The sequence below is a fragment of the Limulus polyphemus genome, unplaced genomic scaffold (assembly GCF_000517525.1).
Source record: "Limulus polyphemus unplaced genomic scaffold, Limulus_polyphemus-2.1.2 Scaffold5757, whole genome shotgun sequence".
Classification (NCBI taxonomy): domain Eukaryota; kingdom Metazoa; phylum Arthropoda; class Merostomata; order Xiphosura; family Limulidae; genus Limulus; species Limulus polyphemus.
In genome coordinates, this window is record NW_013671367.1 from 46613 (window position 1) to 57136 (window position 10524).

At 33.3% G+C, this 10524-nt stretch overlaps 1 protein-coding gene across 1 annotated transcript in view; it reads right to left on the reverse strand.

Annotated features, from left to right (window-relative positions):
- Nucleotides 1–3997: 3997 nt before the first annotated feature.
- The window catches only part of LOC106472948 (keratin-associated protein 19-2-like), an 8210-nt gene continuing 1683 nt past the window's right edge, over nt 3998–10524 (reverse strand). Inside the window, exons 2-3 of the mRNA XM_013933617.2 lie at nt 4699–5422; nt 3998–4290 (exon numbers count right to left, since the gene is read on the reverse strand). Of these exons, the coding sequence (XP_013789071.2) occupies nt 4730–5422 (693 nt within the window). The 3' untranslated portion in view covers nt 3998–4290; nt 4699–4729. The remainder of the gene's footprint in view (nt 4291–4698; nt 5423–10524) is intronic.

A 10524-nucleotide genomic window follows, 5' to 3' on the forward strand; every position in this document is an offset into this window, starting at 1 on the left:
TGTTTCACTTAAGTACCTATAAGTTTAACTTAGTAACTTGCTTGTTTTATTTAATAACTTATCCGTTTCACTTAATAACATCTTTGTTTCAGTTAATAACTTATCCGTTTCACTTAAGTACCTATAAGTTTAACTTAGTAACTTATTTGTTTTATTTAATAACTTATCCGTTTCACTTAATAACATCTTTGTTTCATTTAATAACCTATTCGTTTCACTTAATAACTTTTTTTTTCACTTAATTACCTATCCGTTTCGTTGCAAATTTCTGTACTTCGATTGGAAACGACGTACCGAGCTGCAAATGAAGCTGACCTTAATACTTTAGTTAACAAATCAGATTCATGAATTACAAAAACCTCACTGATTAAAACACCTCCTACGGATCAGCGGTAAGTCTGAGGGTTTATCACGCTAAAAATCGGGTTTTGACAACTACGGTGAACCTTTGCGCTTTAGATTATTTAAATCATTGAAATGCTGTTTGTTTGTAATTAAGCACAAAGCTACAAAATGGGCTATCTATGCTCTGCCCACCACGGGTATCGTAACCCGGATTCTAGCGTTCTAAGTCTGCAGACATGCCTCTGTGCCACTGGGGGGCTGAAATGCTGTTAAGGAAATATTTTTAATAACAAAATGATACCATGATTTTTGGTTTATTTGGTATATAGTAATAAAGTCAAATACCGTCTGGCAAAATGTATCTCGATGACAAGGTTAGTCACACTGACTGGTAAAATTTGACCGTCACTCTTATAACACATCGATGGCCCCAAAGTGCGGAGGGCGAATTTTTTTTTTTTTTTTTGTTGGTAACAGGGCGCGGACAACGGAACACCACATTCACAATCCTGTAAGCTGATCACTGACTTGGCAAATGGTATCTCGATGACAAGGTTAGTCACACTGACTGGTAAAATTTGACTGTCACTCTTATAACTCATCGATGGCCCCAAAGTGCGGAGGGCGAATTTTTTTTGGTGGTAACAGGGCTCGGACAACGGAAAACCACATTCACAATCCTGTAAGCTGATCACTGACTACCGTGATCGATCATTGTTTGTTTAATTATAAATGGTTTAAAATAATTTGTAGGCCCAGCTTTATTGTTATCTTTCTTAAAAGTATACTTGCATTGTCGTGTGCAATGTTTAGTAGAGCGAAGTTAAAAGCCTGACATAACAATGCAATATTTTAAACTGCTCTGTGGTTTTATATTGTAATTACTTGCAGTGGCCTTAGATATGTCATATTTAGGAACTAGGTCAAATATTTTATCTGAATCAAATTCAAAATCAAAGTAAAAAGTAGCGACCGAACTCAAGTCCGACCCACAGGATTATTTGCTACAATTGTTAATTAAGCCTTACAAATTCAAAATCAAAGTAAAAAGTAGCGACCGAACACAAGCCTGACCCACAAGATTATTTGCTACAATTGTTAATTAAGCCTTACAAATTCAAAATCAAAGTAAAAAGTAGCAACCGAACTCAAGTCTGACCCACAAGGTTATTTGCTACAATTGTTAATTAAGTCTTACAAATTCAAAATCAAAGTAAAAAGTAGCAACCGAACACAAGTCTGACCCACAAGATTATTTGCTACAATTGTTAATTAAGCCTTACAAATTCAAAATCAAAGTAAAAAGTAGCAACCGAACACAAGTCTGACCCACAAGATTATTTGCTACAATTGTTAATTAAGCCTTACAAATTCAAAATCAAAATAAAAAAGTAACGACCGAACACAAGTCTGACCCACAAGATTATTTGCTACCATTGTTAATTAAGCCTTACAAATTCAAAATCAAAATAAAAAAGTAGCGACCGAACACAAGTCTGACCCACAGGATTATTTGCTACAATTGTTAATTAAGCCTTACAAATTCAAAATCAAAGTAAAAAGCAGCGACCGAACTCAAGTCTGACCCACAGGATTATTTGCTACAATTGTTAATTAAGCCTTACAAATTCAAAATCAAAGTAAAACGTAGCGACCGAACACAAGTCTGACCCACAGGATTATTTGCTACAATTGTTAATTAAGCCTTACAATCTGTATACTCGTACCGTTTGTTGTACCGTTGAAATTTTAACTATCAAAATTTTCTTTATTTTAAGAAGTCGTAGATTACTTAACGCTGCCATTATCAAAAACTACAATATTTGATCTAAATTTAGATATTTCTTAGTTATTTTAATAGTTGAACGCTATTTTGTTTGGTATGTATTTGAACAATTACCGTTTGTAACGTAAGAACGATGAAAATAAAACCAGTGTATTCGAATAATTGTTAGTGATATTCCACCCAACTGGTGGTCCTTACTTAGAAGCAGAATAAGAAGCTGCTGTAGTTGATGAAATAAAAATATCTTGCGAAACGTTTGGGGGAAGGATACAAAGATTTATCTGTTTACATCTTAATATATTTCCATTTAACCTTGTAGTTATCATCTGTTTAGCATTAGAACAAGTAATCTATTTAAACATCTAATTGATAATTCAATGCCTCCCAGAATAAGTTCAGTTAATGTATTGTTTTGTTTCGACAGAAAGTATAAGGAGTTAAATCACCATACAGTTGATGTTAGATGTAAGCCTACAATAGAATAATCCGGTACAATCTGTATGTGGCCGCATCAACTTAATTTATCGAAGCTCAGAGTTTCAATGGATCAAATGCTTAAAAAGTGAAATAAAATTTTTGGTATGTACTGGATGTACTTGCGCGTGGTGACAGAAAGAGTTCTGTTTCAAGGGTTAATAAAACCGAAATTAAGAGCAACAAATATTGTTTTTCTTGCTTTTGGAGTTTACCTTGTTGTACTCTACAGAGTGCATAATTCTTCTCGTGATTCATGGCATACACACGTTTTACTGACGTCACGAGAGTACAAATTGCAACGTTAAACGTCCCTTATGTGACGTCATTTTAGTGTCTACTGATTGACTGACAGACAACACCCTAGGGTATAGTGGTGCGAGTGGTTAAAACAGGTGACCCCCTCCAGGCGGCCTTCGGCCCCCCTTTTGGGGAAATGATTGAATCATTTACATATGTATACGTCATTACTGGCAATAGTTAAAAGAAACGTGACATTACTCGTGTAAAATGGTTCAATGAGAGCGAATATTCAATTCCCTTAATGTTATAAAATAAACATCAACAGAATGGAATATAACCTTTATCTCAAATTTCTTGAGGATATTTTTGTTCTAAACATCTCGTTTGTTTGTAATTAAGCACAAAGCTACACAATGGGCTATATCTATATTCTAGCGTTGTAAGTCCGCAGATATACCGCTGTGCCACTGGGGGGGGGGGCTAAACATCTCGTCCATATATGAATGAAACTGGAGATGATGCAATCCGAAATAATTAACAGAGTAATTCAAGGGGGCCGTTTTATAGTCCATCTTCAACTTCTCTCTCTCTTTTTTTTTTTAGTTCATAACTACACAATGGGATATCTGCGCTCTGTTTAGTGCTGGTAATCGGAACCCGGATTATAGCGTTGTACATTTTATACTCAGACATTACTACAATAAAAGAGGTTTAGCGTTGTACATTTTATACCCAGACATTACTACAATAAAAGAGGTTTAGCGTTGTACATTTTATACTCAGACATTACTACAATAAAAGAGGTTTAGCGTTGTACATTTTATACCCAGACATTACTACAATAAAAGAGGTTTAGCGTTGTACATTTTATACCCAGACATTACTACAATAACAAAGAGGTTAAGCGTTGTACATTTTATACCCAGACATTACTACAATAAAAGAGGTTTAGCGTTGTACATTTTATACCCAGACATTACTACAATAACAAAGAGGTTTAGCGTTGTACATTTTATACCCAGACATTACTGCAATAAAAAAAGGTTTTAAAATGTCGCATGAGGTAGTGGTATTATCAGATTTTATTGTTCGTGTTTGTGTCATTCATTTCATAATTACAATTTTTGCAACAAGATATAACACACACAAAGTTTATTCATCTTTATGTTTCAGAAATACAAAAGTTGACGAAGCTTCTAAATCCAACATTTGTGTTCAATACATATATCTTTAAGAGCTTGATCACTAGGGGAAAAACACACTTAGAGTTTCAAGAAATGAAATACGAAAATTGATTATTTATTTCTTTATTTACCCAAGAAATGGAATCCCATCACATTTTGCGTTTGTTTTCAGTTGGATGAAATTTTTTTAACTACTATTGTTCTTGAATGATTCCAGAAAATTAAAGACATTCCTGCTCAGATTCGATGATTTAATGGCTGAAAAAGAACAAAAAAAAATTCTCAGTAATTTCCTTAACAATAGAAACTTGATTTTGAAATAACAAAATAATTCATATTTGTTTTATATTATTTTGCACAGAAAAGTCCTAACTAATACTCCATTTTGTTAAGATCATCATACAATAGCAGAAGAGATAGAACTTTTACTAGTATGAAAATATCTGTCAAGAAACGTTAAAAAATTAACTCTCTTTCTCGTACAATATATTTGTGCTAATATACGAAACGAAATTGTTTCAGATGACTCTCAAAAGTAAATCCTAAATTTGAAACGTTTTATATCCGGTATTACTATTTTATTGTCTGACATGATATAAATGACAAACATTTACGTAAAATATTTGTTGGAACATTTCATTGTACGAGTTCAATGGAATTACTTACTCTAACAATGAGAAGATGACATTGTTTCCACTCATTTCTTTCCATATCGGTTATAATAGTTATCATATGGATAACCACCAAGACCGTATCTGCCATAGCCACTATATCTATTGTAACCGCCGTATATGTCATTGTCCCCGTATCCACCGTAGCCGCCGAATCCAATGTAGTCACCAGATCCACCACTACCATAGCCGCCGTAACCACCGTAGCCACCATAACCACCACCTCTACCATAGCCGCCGTAACCACCGTAGCCACCATAACCACCACCTCTACCGTAGCCGCCGTAACCACCGTAGCCACCATAACCACCACCAATACCATAGCCGCCGTATCCACCATAACCACCACCACTACCATAGCCGCCGTAACCACCGTAGCCACCATAACCACCACCACTACCGTAGTCGCCGTAACCACCGTAGCCACCATAACCACCACCACTACCATAGCCGCCGTAACCACCACCAATACCATAGCCGCCGTAACCACCATACCCTCCATATCCACCACCGTAGCCTCCTAAGCCACCATAACTATAGCGATCGTTACAATAGTCACCATAGCGACATCCATATTGGCTATATCTACCAGAACTTTCTGGATACCCATAATTGGATCCTCCATAACGGTTATACCTGTTCGAGTAATGATCATAGCGGTCGTTGTAGTGCGCTGAACATGCTACTACTAGCACAGCTAACAGTGTGAAGACGATCATCTAAAACAAACAAAAACAATAAAAATACGTTCATTAAAGGCACTGCAGACCCTTCTTCTTCCGTCTAGCTGCTCTCTCAAGCCTGATGTTGTCTTCTAAAACAAACAAAAACAATAAAAATACGTTCATTAAAGGCACTGCAGATCCTTCTACTTCCGTCTAGCTGCTCCCTCAAGCCTGATGTTGTCTTCTAAAACAAACAAAAACAATAAGAATACGTTCATTAAAGGCACTGCAGATCCTTCTACTTCCGTCTAGCTACTCCCTCAAGCCAGATCTTGTCTTCTAAAACAAACAAAAACAATAAGAACACGTTCATTAAAGGCACTGCAGATCCTTCTACTTCCGTCTAGCTGCTCCCTCAAGCCAGATGTTGTCTTCTAAAACAAACAAAAACAATAAAAATACGTTCATTAAAGACACTGCAGATCCTTCTTCTTCCGTCTAGCTGCTCTCTCAAGCCAGATGTTGTCTTCTAAAAGAAACAAAAACAATAAAAATACGTTCATTAAAGGCACTGCAGATCCTTCTACTTCCGTCTAGCTGCTCTCTCAAGCCAGATGTTTTCTTCTTAAGCAATACTCTTACGGAAAATATTTAAACAAAAAAAAGACCATTTTGTGAGAGAGTATTTCTTTGAAATAAAACATCATTACATGACTTATTTAAATTTAGATTTCTTATTGTTTTACATGAAGGTAGTTTATGCGGTATTAAAAAGTAATGAATAATTCCAATGTTGATTAGTTTCGTTAATCATAGCAAATAGAAAGTATCTTTATAAAATGTTCGTATTTAGTTTCCCTTACATTACAGAACTGCTACTGTAGAGAATATGCAAAAATATGTTTCTTTGAACACGTTGTTAGTGATAGATATGGTTAAACAAAGCAGAACAAAACGTCTTGGTAACGTCTTTTACTTTATGTTGTAAATATGTTTCTTTGAACACGTTGTTAGTGATAGATATGGTTAAACAAAGCAGAACAAAACGTCTTGCTAACGTCTTACCAAGACGTTTTGTTCTGCTTTGTTTAACCATATCTATCACTAACAACGTGTTTAAAGTAACATATTTACAACATAAAGTAAAACTTACCAAGACGTTTTGTTCTGCTTTGTTAAACCACATCTATCACTAACAACGTGTTTAAAGTAACATATTTACAACATAAAGTAAAAGTTTTACTTTATGTTGTAAATATGTTACTTTAAACACGTTGTTAGTGATAGATATGGTTAAACAAAGCAGAACAAAACGTCTTGGTAAGTTTTACTTTATGTTGTAAATAGAAACGATCTAAGAAAGTGCTTGGTCTTATAGCTTCTGCAGTATTAACATAAATATATCGTTTAGACTTACATTGGTATATTGAAACTGTACAGCGAATTGGTTGTTTTTTTTAGCGAAATAACACTATTTATTAGTTAATAGTTTGATTAAATAATACCTAATATAGACAAGCACTTAAGGATTTTATATAAATAAACAAATATATATATATATGTATATATATTTCTTGTTTGTGATTTCAAATGACACCAAGTTATTTCATTCAATTAATTAAAAAAACAATCACTAAATAAACAAAAGATGAAGCGGCTGACAAGATCTTATACTTAACATCAGGCCAAGATTTACGTTTTTTCCAGAATAGCTTCGAATATTTAATGTGTTTTTTAGTACTTTCATATCCGTAAAGTTTATGTGAAAATGTTTAGATTCAGAAATAATTTTAGAGTTTATTACCTAGTTAACAAAGGTGTTTAATGTAATAAAAGCCTTCAACAAAATATGCTCGTGTCTGAAAACGCTGATAAATATCATTAAGAAGGAGAGAGACGGGCCTGGTTGTCTATAACAGCAAGTCAACCCCACCTTATTTTTAATTTTTCCTTTCGTGTAAAAATAGCCTTTTAGATCTAAGAAGCTTTTCGTGCAATACCATTTGGGCTGGACGATTAGAGACAAAAAGAGTCTTTCAAACACTAATTTATGTATGCAGTATAATACTTGAAATTTACGGGTTAAACACCTAAAGCCCGTTTTGGAAACCAATAGGCCAAAAAATTCTATAAAGATCAAATTAATCACAGATGTTTTCTTTTTCTTATTCTTTTTAATTTGTTCATTGCAGCTCAGAATCATTTAATTTGTTCATTGCAGCTCCAAATCAGAGGTGTTTAAATGTGGGAGACAAAAATAGACCTGAAATGATATTTTTGCACCTCTCGGGAAAATTAAGAGGAATATGAAAAAAAACAAAAAACATTGAAGTTAACTACATTTTGATAACAATTTTAAGATTTTTTATTGGGCTACTATTTTATAAACCATTAACCGTCACATTATAACGCTCCCACGGCTGAAAGGGCGAGCATGTCTGATAGGACGGGGTTTCGAACCCGCGACCTTCAGATTGGTAGTCAAGCGCCCTAACTACCTGGTCATGTCGGCCCTGGAAACAAAAATGAAGAGAAACCCAATCTTCATAATTGGTTTGATATAAGTAGCAAATAATTAATAAATCATTTTGTTCCATAAGTATGAATAGTTAGACACAACACAACAACATCGAGGAAGTCAATACATCTTTTGTTTAACTATAAAGTTGTGACTAGTTAAAAAACGTAATTATTTCTTTAACGAGGAGGAAAAATTAATATATTTCAAACATGCATATTGCACTTTCAAAAATCATATATAACAATCTTTACCAAAATACAGCGTTTGATGAGACCTCATTATACTGGAAAGGTTGAAATAATATTCAAAATCAAGGTTCTATCTTACAAAATATTTATAACTGAAAATATACACAAAGACAATAATGAAAACATCTGTATTGGAATAAGAAAGGTAATGGAATAAATCTGTATGAAAATAAAGACTACAATGGGGTAGCTCAAGTGTGAAATTAAGAATATAATGAGATAGATCAAGTGTGAAATTAAGAATATGATGAGATAGATCAAGTGTGAAATTAAGAATATGATGAGATAAATCAAGTGTGAAATTAAGAATATGATGAGATAGATCAAGTGTGAAATTAAGAATATGATGAGATAGATCAAGTGTGAAATTAAGAATATAATGAGATAGATCAAGTGTGAAATTAAGAATATGATGAGATAAATCAAGTGTGAAATTAAGAATATGATGAGATAGATCAAGTGTGAAAATATAGACTATGATGAGATAAATCAACTGTAAAAATAAATATTATGATGAGATAAATCAAGTGTGAAAATATAGTCTATGATGAGATAGATCAATTGTAAAAATATAGGCTATGATGAGATAGATCAATTGTAAAAATATAGACCATGATGAGATAGATCAACTGTAAAAATAAATACTATGCTGAGATAAATCAAGTGCAAAAATATAGTCTATGATGAGATAGATCAATTGTAAAAATATAGTCTATGTTAAGATAGATCAATTGTAAAAATATAGATTATGATGAGATAGATCAATTGTAAAAATATAGTCTATGATGAGATAGATCAATTGTAAACATATAGACTATGATGAGATAGATCAACTGTAAAAATAAATACTATGATGAGATAGATCAATTGCAAAAATATAGTCTATGATGAGATAGATCAAGTGTGAAAATAAAGATTACAATGGGGCAACTCAAGTGTAAAAATAAAGATTACAATGGTATCGCTATGCCAAAATATTATTATTTTATTCCTTTTGCATTAGGCCAGGCATGGCCAGGTGGTTAGGGCACTCGACTCGCAATCTGTGAATCGCGGGTTCGAATCCCTGTCCCACCAAACATGCTCACCCTTTCAGCCGTGGGGGCGTTATAATGTGACGGTCAATCCCACTATTCGTTGGTAAAATAGTAGCCCAAGAGTTGGCGGTGGGTGGTGATGACTAGCTGCCTTTCCACTGCTAAATTAGGGACGGCTAGCGCAGATAACCCTCGTGTAGCTTTGCGCGAAATTCAAAAACAAACAAACCTGTTGCATTAAAATCTAAAACCAGTTTAATGTAATACTGAAAATATATTCAAAATCTTAAAGAAAAAGTTGTGCAAAAACATCTTTTATTTTTCTTACACATAAATCTTTTGTATTAATTATTACTTTTCAGGATGAGTTGTTTGTCAGGCTTACCTGTAAAATCCCCAGTTGTTTGGAAACTAGGCCTGGCGATTGTGTTTTGTGTAAAGTAAGATAAGTAAGAATCTATAATATATAAATAATGTTATAAAGATAATCATCGTTTAACGCAAATGAAATTTTTGACTACTGAAAGATTCATTTTCATAAGGATCTTTTTTTTTCAAATTAAATTTGTTTAGTGAGTAAATTCAATAAATGTTGTTGTTTGTAGTTAAGCACAAAGTTACACAAAGGGCTATCTGCGCTCTGCCCACCATAGGTATCAAAACCTGGTTTCTAGCAATATAAGTCCGCAGACACACCGTTGTGCCGCTGGGTGGTAAATTCAGTAGAAGGAACTTTACTGTTCATGCTATGTTATTTTTCTTGTAAAATTTGTAAAAAAAAAACTATTCCGCTAATAAAATTGTGAATTTTCATGATTTGTTTTGCTTCATAATTCAAACATATAACTCATTTTTAATTACACTGTTCTGCTTAACAATGCAACCTTATCTTTCAGTTTAATTTTACCGTACTGTTTAACAATGCAACCATATATATTGAATTTTAATTTAATTGTTCCTTTTAACAATGCAATGTTATCTTGCATTTTAAATTTACTGTTCTGCTTAACAATACAACTTCGTATTTTATTTTAATTTTAAGATTGTGTTTCACAAGGTGACCTTATTATCTTGCACTTACATCTCACAAGTAAATATTTTCTCAGGTTTTTCAGATTGGTTGTGATAGGTTTGTTTTTGTTTAATGCAAAGCTACACAATTGAGTACATTCACTGTATCTGCCATGAGGATCAAAAATCCTAAATTCAATGCTAGAATCTCTCTGACTTATCGCTGAACAAGCAGGGGATTGTTGTGAAGAGGCTTATAAACGAGCCCAGTAAAAAAATGATATGTCTGTTTAAATAGTTATATAAATATATATATATATATATATATATATATATATA